The sequence below is a fragment of the Syngnathus acus genome, chromosome 23, assembly GCF_901709675.1.
Source record: "Syngnathus acus chromosome 23, fSynAcu1.2, whole genome shotgun sequence".
NCBI classification, from domain to species: Eukaryota; Metazoa; Chordata; class Actinopteri; order Syngnathiformes; family Syngnathidae; genus Syngnathus; species Syngnathus acus.
In genome coordinates, this window is record NC_051107.1 from 2129570 (window position 1) to 2153341 (window position 23772).

At 40.1% G+C, this 23772-nt stretch overlaps 3 protein-coding genes across 5 annotated transcripts in view; all 3 read left to right on the forward strand.

Moving 5' to 3' along the window:
• The window catches only part of cacna2d4a (calcium channel, voltage-dependent, alpha 2/delta subunit 4a), a 40069-nt gene extending 28589 nt beyond the window's left edge, over positions 1-11480 (forward strand). For 2 of the 3 annotated variants that reach the window (XM_037242660.1, XM_037242659.1), the window contains 12 exons: positions 6903-6964; positions 8113-8127; positions 8331-8375; positions 8547-8609; positions 8698-8768; positions 8846-8921; positions 9050-9102; positions 9357-9412; positions 9580-9700; positions 10013-10128; positions 10630-10712; positions 10769-11480. In XM_037242660.1, coding sequence (XP_037098555.1) covers positions 6903-6964; positions 8113-8127; positions 8331-8375; positions 8547-8609; positions 8698-8768; positions 8846-8921; positions 9050-9102; positions 9357-9412; positions 9580-9700; positions 10013-10128; positions 10630-10712; positions 10769-10867 — 860 coding nt within the window. In that variant the 3' untranslated portion in view covers positions 10868-11480. The other variant, XM_037242661.1, reaches the window with a different exon arrangement.
• cpsf6 (cleavage and polyadenylation specific factor 6) lies at positions 7608-21112 on the forward strand. Its single transcript, XM_037242662.1, has 12 exons — positions 7608-7613; positions 11748-11820; positions 12643-12852; positions 12937-13040; positions 13191-13345; positions 13426-13605; positions 13774-13857; positions 14091-14574; positions 14774-14889; positions 14965-15115; positions 15211-15409; positions 15476-21112. Exons 2-11 carry the CDS (start codon positions 11761-11763, stop codon positions 15395-15397), a joined length of 1731 nt encoding a protein of 576 aa, XP_037098557.1. The 5' UTR covers positions 7608-7613; positions 11748-11760; the 3' UTR covers positions 15398-15409; positions 15476-21112.
• A 566-nt stretch (positions 21113-21678) lies between these two features.
• On the forward strand, positions 21679-23310 carry yeats4 (YEATS domain containing 4). The gene is made up of 7 exons (XM_037242677.1): positions 21679-21887; positions 21971-22090; positions 22174-22240; positions 22319-22413; positions 22485-22574; positions 22835-22922; positions 22999-23310. Exons 1-7 carry the CDS (start codon positions 21837-21839, stop codon positions 23166-23168), a joined length of 681 nt encoding a protein of 226 aa, XP_037098572.1. The 5' UTR covers positions 21679-21836; the 3' UTR covers positions 23169-23310.
• Positions 23311-23772: the final 462 nt, after the last annotated feature.

A 23772-nucleotide genomic window follows, 5' to 3' on the forward strand; every position in this document is an offset into this window, starting at 1 on the left:
GCTAGTTTGTTTTGTCTCCCTTCGGATGAGACGGCCAGCGAAGGCGTGAGCGTGCTACCGCAGCCGGTGCGACCTTGAGTAGTTCATCACTGGCTGGCAGCTTCAAGGCGGCGAGCGTTATTAAAGCGCCACCGTAACACACGGCCTTCCCGGAACGAGTGGCGTGACAATCTTTAAAGGGCTGGAGTAATGGCGCGTCGCCTTGGAGCGGGGAAAAATCAATAATTTCATATCACTTGACTCGCTGTGTGACGGCACACTTGTGATGCACATTAAGTTGCCAGTTTCTGTTGTCATTTTGTTGTTGTTGTTGGGATACACAAAAAATCAACTAATATTGTCGTTCCAATGTGACTTATAACAATTTTGTTTTTTTTTTTTAGAAATGATAGTGGAAATAATGTGTTTGCAGAAGTGTGCACACCCTCTTATAACTGGGACAAACCGGTAAAGAGTCTGCACAACCCTGTTCAAATACCTAATTTTTGGAAATTCAAAAAAATTAGGAGAGAAATGTAAAACAAATCTTTTCAAAACAAACAACTGAGATAATAGGGTTGCACAAGTGTACACACCCTATTATAAGTGAGGATGTTTGAACTAACCAGTAAATATTAAAAAAAAAAAAAAAAAAACTGAGATGGTGTGGTTGCACAAGTGTGCACACCCTATTAAATAATAAAATGTACATATTCTCTTAAGTTTTTCTTGCCAAGTGGTCTAAATTCCCTCAATCATGTTGAAAACCTGAGTTAGAGCTGAAGAAAAACAACCTGAAATAATATTTTCTCCATAGATAAAGACAAAATCAGTCCAAGCAAAGAATTTAGAAGTCACAATATTTTATCAGGAGGAAATTTCACACTCATACATTAAGATTACATAATTTTATCCTGGTTTCTATTTGCAACCATCCGCCCGAGCAGTTTCCAGCGCCAACGCCTCATGAAAACACCACATTGGTCATCGGGCCAGCACACACATAAACAAACAAGCGGAACATGAAGTGTGGGCGTTGGCACCAATGTCATCGGTCAAGCGTGTATTCTTGGAAAATCTCCGTCTATTTTAACCGCGGCGAAATAGGATGTGTTGTATTCCATTGTGTGCCCTCCGCTAGGCTACTTTGCCAACACGCCGCCCCCTCCGCCCAACATCCATCCTTTCAAAATTGGATCGGATTTTCACCCGCTCGCTATTATCCACTCGGCATCTGGGCCGAGGACTATTGAGATCGCTTTACTTTGTCACGCCGACGTGACTGCGGCACCCAATCACCCGCAGGTGTCACAAGCCGTGACTATACGGCTCTTTGAGCCACCCTCTATTTATAGGCCGCTGTCTCACTGACCTTATCTAATCGAAGAGGTCAATGCCAAAGTCTTTATTTTGGAAAGCATATCGCTTGTAATTTGCCTCAAAGCTTCTATTGGGGAAAAACTTTAGACAAGCTACCATTCCGTCATTTTGGGAAGTAGATAAATACTAAAAGCTATTGATTCAGTAATCAATTAATGCCCCCAGACCTTTAAGAAATGACCCAATTATGTTTTGTTGGAGGCACGCTTGGGTTACCGTATTTTTCAAATTATAAGGCGGATCGAAATATATGACGAGTCTCAGTAAACAGGTCTATTTTTGGAAATTTCCATAAATAAGGTGCAGCGGGTTATAAGGGAGCACAAGGTGATAAGGCACACCAGGTTTTAATAATAATAATAATAATAATAATTTATACATTTTATTTATAAGGCGCCTTTCAAGGCACTCAAGGTCGCCGTACACACATAAAATAGCACACAAAATTAAAAGAAATAAGAGTATAAAAGCAAAGAAACATCGTTAACACATTATAAGTTGCATTACGGCACATTGCAGGTAAAGTAATTAAATCAATAAATTTTGAATCAAATTTAATTCAATAATTTAATTGGACACTTAAATATGAAATGTGCCCTTGATTTTTGAGAAATGTCAAGATTTTAAATGAGCCTTATAGTCCGAAAAAGATGGGTTGCCTGAGGGATAAAACACAGCACATAAACGAAAATAACGGCAGGCGAAGATGATAAACGTTAGATGAATTCCATAAATATCGGCATCTGGCAAGCTCGACCGACCGCCTCCGGGCGTTTTGTCCGATATTTTGTTGCCTGATTAAGACGACAGGGGAAAGATTTCTAACACCGGATGAGAACACAAGGTGAGCTTGATTAATTTGGCCTTCCGCGGGGAAGAAGTGGGATGCGTCCATATTTCCTGGCTGCTTTTATTTGTCTGGCAAGGAGGAGGCATACACAGAAGGTGCCAAAGGAAGATTTGCATACCCTGGATGAGACATTATCGTCATGCATATGGACAAAAGTATTGGGACGACAATGATTTTTGGAAAGACTTTGAAAGGTCTTCCCTCCATCTGCTTTTTTTTTACGATCATCTGTGAAGTCGGCCTCACGCTGATAAGTCACTTTTATGGGCCTTGGGTCAATATGGACGTCGCAGGTTTCGCTTTGAATCAATGAATTCATGACGCGGAACAGGTCTTTCTCAATCCTACCGAAAAAAAAAAATCAAAGCACTGCAGTTCTACAAAAGGATAACACATAATAAAAATACATTAAAATACAATCTAGGGTTCATATTTCCGGGCCATGTATAAAAAAGGTTTGGTGCACTCAAAATGTCATTCAATTTGAAAAAAATTGACTAAATAGTTTTATGTTCAGAACTGTTGTCCCTTGAATTATCCCCTAAACTTAAAAATATAAGAAAAAACAACTCAGAAAATTTGCTTACTTTGCCATAAATGTCATTAATAGTTATTTTTACGTTTTAGCCCCACAAATCCAAGTTGTTGTTTTTTATAGTGCAGTGAAATAAGAAATGGTTCCCTTGCTGCAATTCAAATTTTTTTAACCCTCATTTTATATGGCTTAGTCTGTCAGCTAGCGTGATGATCTACGATGCTTTCTGCACTATTTTTTATTTTTTTTGGGAGGGTGGCGTTGAACATATTGTGACCCTGATGATGATGGAAAAAAAAAAACATTCTGGTTTAAGATTCTCCCTCAGCCACACGAGCTGTCACTGCCGGATGAATTAAGCGGCGGAATTTACTGGATTATCATGTATTTCAAATGCACAAAATCCCTCTTTCACTCTACCACTCAGAGACTTTCATTAATTTGGTCACAGTTGATCTGCTGCGAAAAAAGCTGCGTGTTCGTCATAAGGCAGGGAGGGATTTCCTTTAGCGTGACGGCGGGCGGCCTTTAGCCGGCTGCTCGTGACAAAATGGAGTTGGAGAAGGGGTCAGTGAGGGAGCAACGACAGCACGGGATAAAAACAATGCATCATCCCGAGAGCGGTTTGAAAGTCGGAGTATTGGTTTGCCACAACTGCTTCCAGTGGTCGGTGTGGGTTGCCTGGCAACATCAGTTTATTGAACAAGTCAGCCAAGGCTGTGCTTGAACAACGCGACTATTTTTGGGAACACGTCTTGGTTGCAGGTTTTCGTTGATGAGGAACCTTGACTTGTCAGCTTTTTAGAAGATATATCTTATACACATAAAATAATTCCAAACATAGGCACATTCTTAGCAAGGCTGTCACTACTGAATATTTTTATCATCGATTATTCTCCCGATGATGCCGATTAATCGAATAATTTGATGAAATTTAATTTTACATGAAAGTGTATTACAAAAGTATTTTTACGCATTCACCAATATTTTTATAATCGATTATTCTACTGATTATGCCGATTGATAGAATAATTTGATAACATTAAATTAAAAACTCACCAGCCTTTTTGAAAATGATTCAACTATCACTGGAATAAACACAAAAGATAATCAGTGTTTTCACGAATGACTACAAAAAATAATAATTGCTGTTGAGAGGTTGACATTAGAAAATTTGGCCAATTCTAAGTTATGTCTCTAAAAGATTACTTGATTCTTAAAATAGTTGTCGATTAAATTGATCGATTACTTCTCGATTAATAGATTAATTTTGACAGCACTTAAAAGGGTGTGCACACTAACGCAACTGCATCATTTCAGTTTTTTTTTTACTTTCTCTCCCCAAAAATACTAAAACGATAAAAAAGTGGAGCCTGAATTGTCATATATCCTGTGTTAATTTTACTTTGCTCCTTTTAACCAAAGTCTGTGAAGCAAAAGTGTGTTATCGAGTACAGCATTAAGCAAGACTGTCTGGTGTGAAATATAAATTAAGTGAGAGCATGTTCACACACAGTTCCCACCTCAAGTCGCATCTCCTGAACACACAAACACATACATGTGAAAGAAACACGCACACGCCGCTTGCTCCATTATGAATAGCCACGCTCGGGTTGAAATGAAAAGGGCTTTCCAGCTCATAACGTTATTAAAAATCAATTAATCTGCCTTCGCGCTTTGTCGTTCTTCACTTCCTGTCCGCCGCCAGTGTCATCCGACCTAGTTATATCAATTAATCTTCTCCTTTGATTACACCGTCGCAGACCTCTCTGTGTGACTTTCATTAACTATGCCTTGCACGTCTTGTTGACATTATTTTCACACTGCTTGGAAGAATAAGCACGATGTCCATGTAGCATGTTCGCAAAATCAAGGTTATATGCAAAATTGGTCAAAAATAACCCAAATTCATAGCTATATATCTTCCGCTAATTTTGCTATTAGCTATAGTTAAATAGCTAACACAGAGTAATGCAGAGTTATTTATCCACAGTGCAAATAACTGTTTTGATTATTTTTTTTTGCCCAACAGTTTAACTATTTTAAGGCAGTAGGAAAACAACCCATTATGTTTTATGTGTCTGAAGAATGCCCTCTCTGAAATAGAAGCACCAACGTGTGTCTTTCCGTTTTTAGCCTCCACTCCGGGGAACCATCAACACGGCCTGCGCTCAGTCATTTTAGCACACGCTGACCATCCGCGCCTTACACAATAACACACGCTCACACATTGACACGTTGGTAAGCTTAATGGGGGGAAAGTGTGCGAAGGCACGAAACAGTTTTTTTTCCGCAGATTGGATAAATAGTGCGGATAGAATGGATCCTCTTACACGTGGCCTGGCTGTTGTTTTTCATGGCCACCTGACACCTCGCCATTTAGTGGTGTGAACTCATTCACTGGCAGCACAGTTAAAATGGATCTTTGACGTCTAAAGCCGTCAATGGCGGTGAATGAGTTGAGTACACAATGTTCAACAGGGACAGACAAGTAAGGAAAATTAGAAGAACTAAAGTCGCAATATTCCTGAAATAAACAAAAAAATCTACTTTCCCTTTCCCTTCCTGCATCTAATCACAGTAATGAGCAATTAACTCCATCATTCCTTATTTATTCCTCTTCACTAGTTCATTTCCTGTTGCAAGTTCGCCGCCCCTTGATTGACAGCTTGCAGTGATTACAAATCACCCCGCTCGCTGCCACACATCCTTGTTTACACTGCGCGGTGTTGCATCGTTTTGTTAATCGAAGATTACGATTGCGTAATTTTTTTAAATATTATTTTATTACTTTTTCTGGCATAAAATACAAAGAGGAATCAGATTTTTTAAAAAACTCTTATTGGTATATGTGTTGATACTGTACGTCGGTAAACATAAAAAAGCCCCGATATGACATCACCGATACCACATTAGTTATTATATAATTTGTAAACTATTAGCAATACCCCTAATGGCTTCCGTAGTGATGAGTAAAACACACTTGAACTAGTGATTTTCTTTTTTTTTTTTTTGGTCATTGGATGAGAATAGCAGAGGCTTCCCCCAGAGTACTTGAGCAAAGCATGCTGGGATGAAGAAGAGGGGAGAAAAGTGCTGAGTCTATGATGCTAATATGAAGTGTCATCCTCCCTCGCACTGCTGTGTGTGTGTGTGTGTGTGTGTGTGTGTGTGTGTGTGTGTGTGTGTGTGTGTGTGTGTGTGTGTGTGTGTGTGTGTGTGTGTGTGTGTGTGTGTGTGTGTGTGTGTGTGTGTGTGTGTGTGTGTGTGTGTGTGCGTGGGTGTATACAGAATGTGTGCATATGTTGCTCAGAGAATTTATTAGGTTTTTTTTTATTCACCGGAATGCCGTTTGAGATTAAAAAGCACACCTAAGTCGTGAATCCGCCACCTCACATTCACACGTGTATCAAAACACACTGGCTTTTGATGAAGTGTTGTAGGTCGCGGCATCTAAGAATAGCAGCACAGTGCTACTGTTGTTAAAAGGGCAATTATTATGCGAATGCAATCAAGAGGCATCAGGTTCAAGCTCAAGCTTCTAACTGCCTCGAAGTTAACTGTAAAACAAAAAAAACTGTAAAAAAAAAAAATAAACTGAAAAAAATAAAAAAACTGAACTGTTAACTGTAAAAAACTGTAAAGAAAATACATTTTGTGGATTTAACCAAACACCGAATTACCACAAACTGAATGCTAACATACAATGCAAATCCTCCTCGGTGGGCTAACAAAACTAGCATCTGTTTTGCAGTAGTACTAAACCTTTAAACAAAAAATTTGATTTTAATATAAAGTGGAGAAACACAAACTGAACATAATCACTGGTATATATTCTTTATCCTCTGCAAAAAACAACTACTATTAATGGAATAACTGTCTTTTTTTGTGTTTCATCATTAAATCTGTGTATAGACATATTATACTGCCTCCTGGAGGCCAAAAAGTGCAGATCACAAGAAGGTTCAATCGTTTCAATTATGAAATCAAGATGTTTAATTATATTATGACTGTCATAAGAAACTACCGTGCTATTTTTTTATTACAAAATGTTACTGGAACGGATTATTGGGTTTTCCATTCATTTCAATGGCGAAAGATGATTTGGTGGAAGAAAATCTATCTTGAGAATGACATTCTTCTCTTTCTGTTTTACAGCCATTGGTGTCCAAATGACTCTGGAGGTGATGGAATCCAGATTTTGGGCCATCGCATCACAGGTTTATATCAACAACAACAAAAATTTAACATCATGCCATGCTTGGAATAATAATGACTCTCAGAAAATGGCTGCTGTCTTATTCACAGCGTGTGACCAAAAGCCTCTCTTAAGCTCTCTCTTAATGGGAAATTAAATGTAGTAGATCCTAAACACTAAATTAGCACTTGTTTCACCACCCAACCGGCAATAAAAGAGTGTTTAGGCTGCTTGTGAAAGACTGATACAAGGTGTCATTCCACACCTCTAAGGCAGCATTTTTTTTTTTTTATGTGGCAGGTGTTGGACAGCTCCACCACCTCGAAGTGGCAAAGATAGCGATTAAAAAAAAAAAGCCAGTGCCTGGCCGTTAAATAATGGAAGGCAAAAGCAACCAGCAAAGTGTGTGTACGTGTGACACTCCCTTGTGGGGACTTTAGTACATGCGTCTATAAGTAGTTATGTCCCGCGTGGATGAGCGACATATGGAGAGCCATCATCGCTAAAGTGTCCAAATTCATCATCGAGGAGCTTGTTAGTGTGATTTTTAGAAGCAATTCTGCCTCGCGTATGAATAATTTACCGTTATGTCTCGCGGCATATTCGCAAATAAACTCCAGATTCCAAAGAAGTAAATGTCCCCTCTGTCTTACATAATGTGGTTGTCACTCGTGATTTTTTTTTTGTCACTCACAGCATGACCCAGTAGTGCGTGTTTTCTTACTTACACTTATTTACAGATTTATTTACTAATTTGCTAATGTAATATTTGTAATTAATTAATTTAAAAATATATTAATTAATTTTAATTGTAATTTTAATTTACTGTAACCTTTTTAATTAATTTGGAAAAAATAAAATTAACTAATTTATTAATTTTAATTGTTCTCACATTGGATTGGTTAGATGTACCTAATGTTGTGGGCGGTATTTGTTGTTTATATTTCTTTGTTGTCTTTATTTCCTATTAGCCAAAACAGGTGGGTGAAAAATAACTCAAATAAAAATAGAATTAGGGTCAAAAAGGGACAGACACAACTATTTGGGTTGGATAAGACACAAAACAACCCCAAAATAATTCTGTGTTGTATTTCATAACATCTGCCTCGCTTCTATTGTCATTATTAATTAAGTGATGTTTATTTCTCTTCTCTGTTTGTGTCTTCGCAGCCAAACGACACTGATGTAAGTGATTTTATCACTCCGATTGTACCGGCGAACCTAATTTTAACATCTTCTGCACCTCCTGAGCGCCGTCAAATCCTCCTTACACACTTCAAACGGAACAAAAAAGAGGCCCCGGAGTGAAGACTTGTGTTTTGCGCCTCACCTTTGACTGTTATAAAACAATTTCAGCAGTTTTTTTCTGTCGTCCATTTGTCCCGCAGTGCTCCGACGTGGAAGGAATTTGTCCTCTTCGTTGCGACAGCTTTGTGAGTGCACCCCCCCACACACACTTACCTCCTCCGTCGTCTCAGAAAGATCTCAAGCTCCCGTGGCATGACAGTGGGATGTCGAACGAGCTTATTTCTCTGTTGTGTATAATTTGAGCTCATTACGCCGATCGCAATTGCCTTTTCTATCTCATCTGTCTCCCGCGGCAGGATATGGAGTGCTACGTGATTGACAATAATGGCTTTGTCCTCATTTCCAAACAACGCGCTGACGTCAGTTCACTCATGCAAGAGTAATATTACGCTGTGAGGTGTGAGTTTTGGAAAATCGTAATACCGCCTTTTGTGTCTTTGACGACAGGCCGGGACATTCTTCGGCGAGGTGGACGGCACGGTTATGTCCACGTTGATCCGAATGGGCATGTTCAAGAGGTAAGGTCAATTCCAAGATGGTGGCCAACCAAATTCAGATTTTTTATTATCTTACGTCCACTTTTCTATTTCCTCAGGGTTTCTCTGTTTGACTACCAGGCGATGTGTAAAATGAACACTCACTCCGTCAGCAGGGCCCGGCCACTTCTTAATGTGTGTATTTACATCATCTAGTATTAGATTAGCACATTCACTACCATTGACGGATAAAGACGTCAAAGATTCTTTTAACGGAGCTGGCAGTGATTAATTCAATTTATCTTTTTTTTTTCCCCTTCTAGTCATTCTACGCTTTGGCATCCGCTCTCAAGTGGTTCCTTTCCAACTTCTTACTGTAAGTGTTGCTACTATTGGCAAGCAAGCGTATTCCCAAGTCGATCAAGGGATTGTCTTTTATTTGTAGTCAATTCATCATTGCATATTATCATGGATGTAAAGCACTGTGGCCAATAAAGTGCTCTCCTGCTGACAGAACTTTGGGTCAGGGCCCAGTTTGAAGAAAATTGAAAGCAATCTGCCAGAGAGACTGTAATGATGGAGTTGCTAATTGATTCCCCCCCCACTTGCCTTTTTTCTCCACTTCACAAGGTTTCTCCTTGAGTTTAACGTTTGTGGATTCTGGCACACGGAGCACTTTGCAGATGGTAAGTTCACACAAGGGCAGAGATTTGTTTTTATTTTTTTATAAAACACCAATATGGAACTTTCATGATAGAACACACAAACATTGTAAATATAGCTCAGCCTGACCGAGGCTGTAAAATCAAAACACGCCCTTAGGATGAGGCAACTTTTCTTAATTCTCCTGCAGCGTCTGCTCACAAGAAAAAGGGGGACCTCCTGCAGCCGTGTGATACAGAGTACCCCAGTTTTGTCTACGAGCCGTCAGTCAAAGAGACCAACAGTATCATCAAGTGCGGACGCTGCCAGAAGTAAGCGCACACGCATAATCCATTCTTCATGCTTCTGCCTGTATTTATATAACCGCAAGGATGGAAATAAGTGGGCAGAAACAGGATTAAATGAGGGTGCATTAGATTATACAAATCACATGGTGAGTGGTGAAGAAAGTATTTAAAAAAAAAAAAGGTAAATAGAACAGGGGAGTCAAAACAAGGGGAGAAGTTGAAGAGGTGAAGAATGGAGTGTGGTGAGCGCCCTCTTGAGAACAGCTGTGGTATGACAATAACATTCCTGTTTGCTGCTGGATATTCATATTGTATCAACAAACATGTGTGCTACAGGATGTTTGTGGTGCAACAGATCCCGCAGAGCAACCTGCTGATGTTAGTTGTCCAGGCCGACTGCGACTGCTCCAGACAATACTCGCCCATTACTATGGAGCCCAAAGAAGTCAAATATATCCTCGAGTTAAAAAATAACTGAAATGTGCTTGCTTGGTCGTAGAATGAGCCAGGTGGTTAAAATTGACTCTCAAAGTTGAATTTTACTGTCAAATCAAAGACACTTACTACAATTTAGCTTGAAATCTGCTAGCTTAATGCTAATTGATAATAAACTGGCTAACAAATAACATTTATGTGGCGGTGTTATAATGCTTTAAGCATTGCAATACTCAGACATTTTTAACCTCTGATAAAAAAGCAAGTAATATTTTTACACTTTTCAGTCACTTTAATTAGTTGTGGAATTCTTCTTTGTTTGTGTCTGCATTGCTGTATTATACTGCCCCTGGTGGTCAAGGTGTGCACACCACAAGGAGCTTTAATTCTTCACATTTTATTTAGTTTTTACAAAGTTGTATTCTGTATTTTCTTGATCAAAAAATACATTACAAATATTTTTGGCTCTCATTGCAAGTTTTCATGGATTAGCTATGTATCCTTGACATCCACTGAACATAACTCCTCAGTGAAATGCGACCGGATGCGTTCCCAGAAGATCCGCAGACGTCCCGAGTCGTGCCACGCTTACCACCCTCAGGTAAAAGACATAGCTTGTGGATGTTCAAGGTCATAATGAGACAATTTCTCTTTCAGGAGAACGCAAACGACTGCGGAGGAGCGGCCGCCGTATCCCTCTCTACCTTGCTCTTCCTCGTTTGTCCATCCATCGCCTCATTCCTCTACCAATGGTGACCCCGATTTTGCCACAAGTGGATTTATTTTTTATATATAAAGCACAACTATATTTGTTGGTCCTGACAAACCGAAGAACTGTTCCTTTCCTTGGTGAAAGTGCTGAAAATTGGCAGGTGTTGCCATGGATACCACTCTCCATTAGTTTTATTCTCTTCCACCACCTTGTATCTCCAAATGAAAGGGGGGGACTAAACAGAAGCAGGTGGTTGCCGTGACTCACACGGATGAATTATGAATCACATGAGTGAATGTAATAGAGCCCGTAGGGAAGTAATGAATTTCTGATTTAGCTTCACGCCGATTTGCGTATGGTCATGCAAATCACATCATGTAGCATAGGAAGGGCTTCAAACTACAAAGGTCTAACTTATTATATTAAATTAATACCCTTTAACTATTTCAAAATGTATAATTTAAGGTTGAGTCCTAGTTAGCACGTCATTTCATTTAAACAAGTAAAAAACAATATATTTATATACATTGCTGCCTCCTGTATATTGGTGTAAATCTGTCATCATATTTTTGTACGCTACTAGTGTTTAGCTTTTCTAAAAGCATGTTTATGAGAAATTGCCGGATTGACTACCTATTAAACTTATTCATTGTGTGTTTTTGTGTATTTGCAACGGTCGTCCAGAAAACATGAATTTATCCAATTAACCCTCATTGCACGTTTGTGAAGAAAGCCACATTTTTAAAAGTGTCTATTATGTTTTTGTACTGCTTTTGCATTGTGTTTATATTTTGCCTCTGCTGTAAAATAATAAAAAAAACTGTGAATTAGCGATCGTGTGTTGCAATTTCTATAACGGCCACAAAAGGCGCTGTTGTCCGCCCTCATTGTTGCTTGCCTTCTCTGTTGAGCAAGCCAAGCAAGGCGCCTGAGGAAAATGGCGGACGGTGTGGATCACATCGATATCTACGCCGACGTAGAGGAGGAGTTCAGCCAGGTATTTCGTCGCAATCTTCACCCTTTTGCATCACCAAACAATGTTCATGAGCATTTATTTAGCGTCCACGTTGCTTTTTGTGACCGAGGAAGGTCTTGTTTTGCTCCTTAACCTTGATTTTTTTTTCCCTCGCGCGAGGGCCGTCATTCGCAGTGCTAATAAACTACAAGTCCGCGGTTACGTGCTTCGTTAATGGCTGAGAAAACGTGAATTCATTTAATTCTGCTTGGTGAGTCGATTAATTCCCAATGCACGGTTACTTTTTCATCCTGGTTACTTTTTCACCAAAACCAGCCGTCGTCGTTTCATTGATTTTATAGTTGCGGCCTCAGCATGGCCGCCAATGGTTGGCTAACAAAGCCAAACACAATCGCGTTTATTAGCTGCGTAGCATCATGTTTCACTATAACAATCACCAAATTCAGCCAAAATGATTAAGTTTGACGTTATTTGTTGATTCAAAACCCTGTAATCATTATTTATATAAGTTGTTCATGGACAAATGAATTACTTCTAAAAGTCAGGTTGCTTATGAATCTTGTTAGATTTCGATTATGCATATATGCAAATACTTTTTTGTTAGCATACACATGTGGGTAACATTTGTTGTTAGGGTTATTTTGTATCTCATACTAGTTATTTGTATGTGCCTAAAATGCAGTCATGAAGCTTGAAATGCTGTTTGCTATCCATAATGGCTTACACCATGCGCTCATATAGACAGAAAATAAATGAGTTGACTGTTTTTCTGGATTGTGAAAACTCACAAGCACTGAGATTAAACAAATAATCAACTTTTACCGAACCTTCCTTGTCTTTCAGGAAGCAGACTACCCTGTTCATGATCAGATCGACCTGTACGACGACGTGATCTCCCCGTCGGCCAACAATGGCGACGCGCCAGAGGATCGCGACTACTTGGACGCGCTGCCTACGCAGGGGGGCTCCGATGGAGGCAAATCCGCCCCGCCCAATGTGGTCTACACCTATTCGGGGAAAAGGATCGCACTGTACATCGGAAACCTCACATGGGTGAGTGGGGATGAATGAATGTTTTGATCTTTTCAGCCTTAGTTTAAATCATGACTGTGGGTTCATCTTTTTTTTTTTATACAGTGGACAACAGATGAGGACCTCACAGAAGCAATCCGATCAATAGGGATCACAGATGTGTTGGAAATCAAGTTCTTTGAAAACAGATCCAATGGGCAATCCAAAGGGTAAGTCTTCTGGTCTTCACATTGTCAATGGCTGGTATGGATGGGAAAATGAGGCTTCAATTTTGCTTCATGAACCAGTCCCTTCACTAACTGACTTCACTCCTGACTTTGCTACAATGTATGGAATGTGCCTTTTGTTTGTCCTGCCAGGTTTGCTCTTGTATGCGTGGGCTCCGAGGGCTCATCCAGGAAGCTAACGGAGCTTTTGTCCAAAAGAGAGTTGCACGGTCAGAATCCCATTGTGGCGCCGTGCAACAAGCAGTCTCTCAGCCAGTTTGAGATGCAGTCCCGTAAAAGTAAGCACAGTAAGTCCAATTCATTAGCCATCATACACAGAACAGGAATCTCACTTTAAAAAAATATATTATAATTTTGCCTCGCACAGGTAACCAGTCAGGCCAGATGTCAGGTGAAGGAAAAGCTGGTCCTCCTGGCGGAGGCCGCGCCGGCTTTCCCATGGGCAGTCGAGGAAGTCGAGGCAGGTTTCCTGGGCCCCCCGGCGGCCCTGCATTAGACCGTTTCCCCGGCTCTATCGGGCCCGGTGGGCCGCCGCCGCACTTCCCTGGTTAGTTAGTCATATGAGTGCTTTGTTTTTCCCCTCTTCACTGCTCTTGCAACTACCCGCATGCTTCCAGTAGGAGGGAACTCGCTTCTCTTCTGCCCCCAAGTGGCCAGCACCTTATTATGCCCGGTTGAAAGTTCAGTGATTGATTTATTTTCTCCTCCGCGTTAGGCGCTGGACTGAGACCTGATCTGATTAGGCACCAAGATGGCCACCTGGATATTGCTTTCAATCCCGGGAGTTGGCGTGACAGAGGTAAAACGCCGCCTCGCTTTGATTTGACCGAATTTCATTCATTTTGCCTCACCTCAAAGTCGAGCCATGTGTCAAAGCCTGAATGTTTTTCTATTTACAATCTGTCTTTCAAACTGCCATCATGTGTAAGACTCATTATTTTTTTTTATAGGGAGCAGAATTAATGAAAGGCTGTGCGTGTTCATAACATAACATGTTTATTTTGCTCTATGCCCACATTGTATTGTTTTTAGGTGGGCTGCCAGGGCCCCCACGTCCTCCTCCCGGTCCCCCTGGCCCACCAGGACCACCTCCGGGTCAGGGCCTACCCCTTCCTCTTGGTCCTCCCAATCGTGGGGACAGGCCACCTCCCCCCGTTCTCTTCCCAGGTCAGTTTGGCCAGCCACCTTTAGGACCCCTACCTCCGGGCCCCCCACCCCCTGGTTACGGCCCACCTCCTGGACCGCCGCCGCCCCAGCAAGGCCCCCCGCCCCCGGGACCCTTCCCGCCGCGTCCCCCCGGCCCAATCGGACCCCCCTTGGCTTTGGCTCCACCTCCTCACTTGGGAGGCCCTCCGCCTGGCGGTCCGCCGCCTGCTCCCCATGTCAATCCTGCTTTCTTCCCCCCGCCTGGTGGCAACAACATGCCCCCCAATGACAGCAGGGGCCCCCCTGGACCAAATGATCCATATGGACGCCCACCACCATATGAGAGAGGAGACTACGGTCCTGGAGGCCGGTGAGTAAAAAGATGCACTTGCTTTGGGCCGGCAGATTTTTTTCTTCTTTCTCAAATATCAGTGACTGATATCAGCAGCCTCCACGAGCACCCGATACTTAAAAAAAACAACGCTATAGATTAATTTACCGCTTGTGGTTGTCAAAATCGGTCACCTCTGATTTATGTTGTTAAACGTTTTGTGCCTGTGCGCCCCCAGGGACATGGAGTCATCTCGGACCCCTCTGAGTGAGGCCGAGTTTGAAGAGATCATGAACAGAAACCGGGCTATCTCCTCCAGCGCCATTTCCAGAGCGGTGTCTGACGCCAGTGCAGGTACCATGCATGATTCCACACAGGAAGCCGACTCGCTTTGACCGTCAGACTAACGTCGCCGCCTCTCGTCTTTAGCGGACTACGGCAGCGCCATCGAGACGTTGGTCACTGCCATCAGTCTGATTAAGCAGTCCAAAGTGTCGGCCGACGACCGCTGCAAGGTCCTCATAAGCTCCCTCCAGGATTGCCTCCACGGAATCGAGTCCAAAAGTTACGGCTCCACCAGGTCCAGATCACATTTCGTGTGATGCTTTTACTCGTGTTATTTCTTCCCAATGTTATTTTGATTGTTTTTTTTTGTTTTTTTTTTCTCCCCTGCAGGCGTGAGCGTTCCAGAGAGCGAGACCACAGCCGCTCGAGGGAAAAAAGCAGACGCCACAAGTCTCGCAGTCGCGAGCGCCACGAGGACTACTACCGCGAACGCAGCCGTGAGCGGGACCGCCACCGCGAGAGGGATCGCGACCGGGATCGTGAGAGGGAGAGGGAGCGGGAATATCGACACCGCTAATGGACAAGTGAGGTGGGTGCATCTCTGTTTGGGAAAAAAAAAAAAAGGGAGGGGGTGTAATTCCTTCATTAAATGCATTTTTAACTTTGGGACAATGAAGAAAGAAGCTTTGACTTGAGAAGGTAAGTGCAAGGTAAGTGTCCTTTTGAAATTGAGCCACTTTGAATTGTCACACACAAGTGTCATGATGTGATAAAATGTGATCTAACTGCTTTTCAAAAAGAAATATTTTTGCATCTATGCAATTGTTTTTTTTTCTTTTTTGTTGTTGTTTTTGGGCCACAGGCATTTCACTGCAATCAATACATTTATATCATATTGAGTGTTATAATAGCTGAAAGTAGAGGTGCAACAATTAATCGACAACTAATCGATTGTCAAAATAATCAATAATTTTATATCAATTAATCATTTAGCTATTATTTTTTAATTTAGAATTGTCAAAATCCACAGAATTTGAGGCTGTCAACTGTAAAGATTCTCTGAGCACTGTCATCTTCCATGAATTATGTTTGTGTTGAATTAAAATGTAACATTTGCTTTTACTTTGGAAAACAGTGATTGGCATTTTTTGCCTAATTTTCTTATGGAAGGCTTAACTGAATCAGAATTTAATTTGGTTCTCTGCACTATCAATTTGGAATAATGTCCTGGAATTGAAACATTTTTCTATTCGATTAATCGATTATTAAAGTAATCCTAACTGAAAGTATAGATTTGAACCCGCAGGTAATGCCAGTGGACCAAATAAAAGTTATTCACTGAAGTTCCTGACAATTGTGTTTGGTAACGCTCGATTGAATACACTTCCGCCCGTGTGGTTGTATTGTGGAAAGAAGCGACATGCTACAGTTTTTATTTTTACATGACAATATACAATTGCTTGTCCTTTTTTATTTTGTCCTCATTTGCATCTGTGTTATTTATGTGCAATTTATTATAAAGTTATTGCATCTCAGCTGTAAGTTCTTATGATAGCATTTTTTTTTGTTAAGTCCCCTAAAGCAAGGCCCTTAAAAGGTCACAAATCTGTCAACTGGGAGTAAAGTTAACACAACGGAATGCTCCTCATTATTCCCTTCTGAGGTGGTCTTCTGTATTGTTACTGTTTGAAGTATCCTCCCGATGTAACCTGAATGTGGTGAACCGTAACTGACCCACAACGACACACTTGAACGTGCTGCTTTTTTGTCATCAATTTTTTAGGATTGGCTCACACGACTCAATTTGTATGCTCTCGTGAAGGATTGTCTTGTTTTGTAATGTTGAACTATCCATTTTTGTAGATATCTGCCCAACAATATTTGTATGTATATTCATGCCCCATGTTGAATGACTTTTTTTAAAAAATCTATATATTTGGAGTTGCCTAACTGGAGCCGGTTGAATGTCACAAGAATGTAGACATGTGACATTGGCTTCATTAATTAATCTAAAAACTGCCCGTCGATTTTGCCTGCGTGTCCACTGAGAACCTCTTGCCAAAACAAAAAAAAATCAATTCAGAAAGGAGCTGTAGTGTTTGGATTATTAACAGTCAGTCTGAGAATAAAAACTCGATTGATCAACTACAATGTTGACGAGATCCCCAGTGGACACGAGGTCATGCACATAGTTTTGATCATGTATGTCGGGGAAAGTAGCGAATTCATGTCGACGTTCCTTCCGCAACTTTACAAAGAAAAGGGTCCAAAATAATCATAAATATTAATTGTGAATTGTTTATTGATGACCAAATTTAGTGCTGTCTTTGTTCATAGGGTTGCCATCGATCCTCATGTGCACTTTTGATGCTGTTCTGCAACGTAGTCCCTGTGACGCAATCACTTTAATAGTGTTTGGGAATACCTGGTCAAAAGCACAATTATTATTATTATTTTTTTTTACATCAGGTAAGCAAGGTCAAAAAGAGTCCAGCGACTTGTTCTAAAACTTTTAGTGGAATTTCCGAGCAAGTTGCATCACATGGACTACGATAATTGTATGGATTCGGCATTTTAACACTTTGGTAGTTCTGTGATGTCACAAGAAGTTGAAGTTAGATGCATCTCAGGTTAGGTCGTTTTTTGTTGTTGTTGTTGTTGTGGTTGTTTAAATGACGCTTCGGTCCAGATTTGTGTAAAAGTAATTCAGTGGCGCTGTACGTTTGCCATCGTAAAGCAAAGCGGTGATTTTGTGTCAAGTCAAAATGCTTGTGACTGAAATTGGAGGGGGGCTCTGTGTGTCAGTTTTGAAAGGAATCCTTGCTGAATTTGCATAAGTTGAAATCAGGTTGAAACCAGTCACATTTCACGTCGTTGCTGAAAATGCTGAGCGAGTAAAAAATGTTGCGTTATATGCGAATGAGCGACTATACTCGGTAGGCCCGAAATGTACACAACTGAACGTGACGTAACATCTCCCTTCACAAGGATGATAATGAGCCATTGAAGCTGTCAGAGAGGTTTTAACTAAACCATATGTGAATAATTCGTCTTCGAGTTGCAGTCGAGCTTGAGCAACTCAATATTCGTGGCAGCGTGGACAAATCGGGTCAGGCCCTCAATTTTATTACCCTACTGTCACGCTGAAAAACAGAGTTCACACTACTCAAAATGGAGCTTATCATCCTTGTAAATGGACAATTTTGCTGTAATTGTGTAAGTGGTTCTTCAAAAACTCCAGTAGAAGAATGTACAGTAGTTGCTATGATGACCATTAGTTCCTGACTTGAAACAGGCTTTGAATGATGTTGTCTGCGTGATGGAAGTATGCCCATGTCAGCGCTGAGCACATCACAATCCACTTGTACAGGTTTTTTTTTTTTTATTGATAATTTGACACATTGGCTTTTTCCAATGATTTGTTATTTGGTCAGTTGGATTTTGTGCTCAGCCCTGGTGTTGGCCTCTTGTGTGGAAAAAAATAAATAAATACAAAAAAAACAAAACAGAGGTGGGCATTCCGTAAGGCAGTCACTGACAGACGCCTTGACAGATGACGGGAAACTTTAAAAAATCACGAAATGTTCAGTAATGACGGACTACTGCGTTGGTTAAATTCATGAAGTAGATGTACATATTTTCATAGTTCATTTTTAAATGCTTTTTGTCAGTATTTTTATTCCATTAAATATGTTAGGGTTATTAAATGCGCACATTTTTTTTTTCCATTTGTAAGACTGTATTTTTCGTATATACATATGCATGTATATATGTGTGTACGTGTGTATATAGTAGATGTGTGTCAAGTTGTCTTTGTATGTATATGTATGAGAGCTGTCAAAATTAATCGTCAAGTCTCAGCCTTTGAACAGCAATCATTTCATTGATTTTTCTATTCATCCATAAAAAGAAACAGATTATCTTTTGTGTTGAATCAAAGCAAGACATTTGCAAACCTCAGCTTTTACTACAGAAAACAATAACCTGAATCGGTTTCAGAACGTTTGAGTGCAACATTAATCGTTCTTGTGCGTTATTGTTTAATTATCACTTTTCCTTATTAATCAACAATACCAAATAAACCACAAGAAATTGTTTTGTAATCCACTTTCACGCAAAATAAAATTGTGTTCAATTAATCGATGGACTAATCAATTTTAAAAATATTCGATAGTGACAGCCCTATTACGTATATATACACCTGTGTATGTGTGTGTGTAAAACTGACTGAAGCGTTTTTAAATATAACGATGACGGGCTGACCATAACGTTTTGGTTCGGCTTGAAATAATGACAGACGGGTGCCCAAGTCGCTGACGAATCACGGACCAGCAAAGTTTACAAACACGCCCACCTCTGGTTTAAAAAAAAAAAAAAAAAATGTCCATAAATATGTATACAATGAAATATTGGATCGGTATGGTGAGGGGAGAGAGTGTTGACTGTTGCGCTACCTCGAAACCAAACTCCACCCTCCATTTTGACACCTTTCAGCTCACTAACCCCAACGGGCGGACGGATGGACAAAAGGAGGATGAACTTCAGCCCGCCACCTGCATGAGTGGACACACGGCGCCTCCTCGTCTTCATCCCCCGCCATCATCCTCCCATCTATGCCCGTCCCTCTTTCTGTCTATTCATCAAGTGTGCAGAGTGGATGGAGGAGCCCCCACACACTCCTCCGCCCCTCGGCTATTCAAACATCTACTCATGGTAATTGGAAATCTTTCCACTCTTATGTTTATGGTGTTTTATTTCATTCCCCATTGTTTTTCTCTGTCTATCTCGACACAAACAATTAATTGGTCCATCGGTCCTTTTTAATACGCAGTCCATCTTTTGGTTTGTTTTCCACGCACTGTACTGTGAACACTTAATTTAGCAGTTTTAATATAGGACACATTTGCCTCCCACCCCCTTTCTCTCCTTACCCCTCGTTTATTCTTATTTCTTCTCATGCTTAGAACGTTTGTACATGTCTCTGCTTTTGATTAAAACTAGATGGTGTTGTAATAAAACATGTTTACTGAGGTTTACACTGTTGGAAGTGGCTCATTTATATTAAATGCGCTGTACTGTGTTTATCGTATAAACTGTTGTAGAGGGTAGATAATGGATGCCTGTATTTACAAGGTAAGATTGAATGTATCCATTTTTTGTGTAATGGCAAGTATGTAAAATTGCATCAACATGGTCATTTCAAGCAGATTCCAAACAATGCATCATTTTCTTGTTTTTGGATGTTTTGGTGTGAAATTGGAGGCACTACTAGGTCCATTGCAAATTCTGTTTTATTTTTCATAACTTGCATCAAATTATGCACATTGACACTCAAGCTGGTATTGAGTCAACTCTGGTTCAGTGTTGTGTATATATTACGCCATAGACTGACGACTTTTAATCTTGAAATCCAAATGTTGGGTGTAAACTAAGTAATGTGTCATAATTTTTCTAAATGTAACAAAAAAAGTAGTGAAAAACAAAGCAACTCCCCTCACCCCCCTTCTGTTTGTCCACTTGCCCTCCCTGTATTGTTCAAATGTAAGACTCCTTTGTTGTCATTTTTTCCCATGTGCCTTTTTCGTTGGGGTTTGTCCAATTCATTTTTGTTTTTTGATTCCAACATGCATGTAGCTCAAATCCTACCCTTGACGTCATCCTCAAATATTTCCACTTTCTGCGTAGAATGTCATCCCGAGACATTGTAATCAGGAGACCACTGCTGTAGTTCTTTTAATTGTAAGCAAATATTCCACATAGTGGATATCCTCTTGTATTATATTGTCCTGCCTGTGTTTCATGTTCACATGCTGATCACGTGTAGTAACTGTAAACACTAGCAAAACAATTACTTTTGCTTAAATCAGGGTCCTGTTCCACCTCTCCACATCCTCATTTGTGTTTTCAAGTTGTGTCGAGGTATTTGTATAAACTTGTGAGAGGGTTTGTTATGACCTTTCCCCCCCCTCAACAGTGCACAAGGTAAGTGTTTGCAGGTTAAACAAGAAGATTGAGAAGAGAAGCAGACAGGTCCTGATGTCATTTTTTTTTAAATCATACTTGTAGATTGGACAGTTGAATGTAACATTTGCAAGGCAATAATATTAAATGTATTTTTATGTAATCATGGAGAGGGATTAATGTAAGACTATTTGATCCAATCATATTATATGACATGACTGCACTTGTATTTGATAAGATGCAGGAGATATTTTTAACCCCCAATAAATGACCTGTGACGCTGCTTTTGTGGTAAGACCCAGTTCATCCAACAATAAAACTTAAACATTAATTTGTAATTTGTGGCCTTTTTGTGTTGAGTATTGCTGCTTTCTTTTAGTGAGCCTATTTGGTGTTATGAAATGTGTAGTTTTTAAAGCGTTTCCATCACTATTAGGAGTTAACACTGACTTTAATAAGTGGAACAATTATTTCGTGTGTAATCTGAAATTTTAATTAAAAAAAAAATAAAAATTATGCAATGCGAACAGCATTGTTCCTACATTATTGTTCCTACATTGGTTCCTTGCGTGCACAGACCACGCAAACAGATTGGATTTCTGTATTTTTTTAAAGAGATGAGAAGTTTAAATATTAAAGTAAATAAGTACAGAAAACAGTATTATTAATATTAAAATAAGTACGGAACGTTTTCACTTTTGTTTCCTCACGGACTACAGACACCTAAACCGGATGCACTTTTTGTTTCTTCTGGAAATTTAATATTTTAGTAAATATAGTAATATCATACCGTATGTTCTCATTTGCTAGCATTTCAAATGAACATATGTAGAAATTCGACTCTTGTTTTCTGAACAAGTAAAATTAATAAAGGCGGAACATATTCCGCGCGTTTCTAGCAAACGTCGAGCATGATAACGACTTGCACTTCCGGCGGCTACTCGCCGGGCTGCAAACAAAAACTGAAAATATGGCCAACTTAATCAATGCCCACCGGCTTCGTAGAACGAATACAATTTAAACTTCTTTAAACAAAAAATCCCTTCTTGTGTAATATGTTTAAAAAGATGACAGAATTCGGTCCAGATTCCGGTGGGCGGGTTAAGGTAAACATCCTTTTGTCCCTTTTCATTCATTCAATCCGATCGGATTATTTATTTATTTTATTCTGTGTGTTGCTTATGTGCAGGGAGTTACTATCGTGAAACCTATTGTGTTTGGGAACGTCGCTCGCTACTTTGGGAAGAAACGAGAGGAAGATGGACACACTCATCAGTGGTCCGTCTATGTCAAACCATACAGAAATGAGGCACGATAACATTCCAGTACTTACTGCTCATATATTTTCCATTTGATGGTCATAAATAATCATTTTATTCTGAATTTAATTAGGATATGTCAGCCTATGTGAAGAAAATCCAATTTAAGTTGCATGAGAGCTATGGTAACCCCCTTCGAGGTACGTTGATGTTTTTTAAATTGACATTTGGGTCACGTTTGAGACATGTTTTTTTTTTTTTAACTGTCTTCCTATCAGTGGTGACCAAACCCCCCTACGAGATCACAGAGACGGGCTGGGGGGAGTTTGAGATTACCATCAAAATTGTATTCATTGACCCCAATGAGAGATCTGTGAGGGCCTTCAAATCACACACACAGAAATGCTACAGAAGTTAGGGTTCTAAAATACTACTCCCCCCCAGGTGACTCTTTACCATCTGTTGAAGCTTTTCCAGTCCGACTCCAGCGCCATGCCCAAGAAAACAGTCGTGTCAGAATTCTACGATGAAATGGTGAGTCTCAAAGAAAATTCAAAAAGCCCACCTGAAAAGGTTTATTGTCAATAAATGCCACAAGAGGGCAGCAAAACGTTTCTATTAGACAAGGTTATGGCCTAATTGAAGCCCTCCCCTCTGTTCAACTGTCATTTGGTATCTACAAGATGGCATCAAATTAATAGTTTTAAATTCCACAGAGCACAAACGTGTTAAAATAAATACTTAAATAAATAATGGAGTAAAAATATATATATTTTTTCCTATCTTTTAATCAGATCTTTCAGGATCCGACTGCCATGATGCAGCAGCTTCTGACCACATCAAGGCAACTCACACTGGGTGCTTACAAGCACGAGACAGAGTGTATGTACACACACTCGCACACATTATCTTAATCCAACATTGTGTTAATTATTAACAATTATTATTTGTGTCTCAGTCAGCGAGCTGGAGCAGAGGACCAAGGAGAAAATGGAGGCGGCTAAGAAGAGAACCAGTCAGGAGATCACGGAGCTGAAAGATAAGTTGAAGGCCAGCAGGGAGAACATCAACCACCTCAAGATGGAGATCAGGAAACTGGAGGAAGACGGAGACCACAAGGAGCACTGACTGGTCATCACGCATGACAAAAACTGATTTTAACCAGTGGCCAGTTGGCTGTGAGAACGTACGTCGCACGCAGGCGTAGCCAGATTCAGTAAAAAAAAAAAAAAAAAAGACAAAAAAAAACCATACATGAAATTAACATACTGCAAATATGAACTGCAGAACTTGCATTTTATTTCTTTTTTTAACTATGATCAACTTTCTATTTTGGATAACTTTTGCTTTCTTTTTCATAAATACATTAATTCATGAATGTGTTTTATTTAGCCTTGTGACATTGGAAGTTATTTTCTCCGAGTTTGTCCCCTGGGCAACACAATAGAAATGGGTGTAATCTTAAGAAATGTACATATTAATACTCAAACAATACATGAAGAGACTAAATTGTATATCTCGCATTTTTGTTTTAAACTTTTGACACTAAAATCCCATCTATATTGGCGTAATTAACGTTGCAAAAAGTTACAAAGTTCCCACAGACCTTGAATGCGGCATGGCAACCGGAAGTTAGCCTCGAGTTTCTACTTCTAGTGAGCATACGCCGGGAAAGGTGTCAATTCCAAACAACCAAATAATTCTAAAAATCTTGCAAAGTCGTTTTCTTAAA

Coding starts and splice junctions, on each gene's coding strand:
- cpsf6 (XM_037242662.1), top strand. CDS start 11,761: ATGGCGGACGGTGTGGATCACATCGATATCTACGCCGACGTAGAGGAG. Junction 13,606..13,773: donor GCCGCCGCCGCACTTCCCTG/GTTAGTTAGTCA, acceptor CCTCCGCGTTAG/GCGCTGGACTGAGACCTGAT. Junction 15,116..15,210: donor AAAAGTTACGGCTCCACCAG/GTCCAGATCACA, acceptor TCTCCCCTGCAG/GCGTGAGCGTTCCAGAGAGC.
- yeats4 (XM_037242677.1), top strand. CDS start 21,837: ATGTTTAAAAAGATGACAGAATTCGGTCCAGATTCCGGTGGGCGGGTT. Junction 22,575..22,834: donor CAGAATTCTACGATGAAATG/GTGAGTCTCAAA, acceptor TCTTTTAATCAG/ATCTTTCAGGATCCGACTGC. Junction 22,923..22,998: donor TTACAAGCACGAGACAGAGT/GTATGTACACAC, acceptor TTTGTGTCTCAG/TCAGCGAGCTGGAGCAGAGG.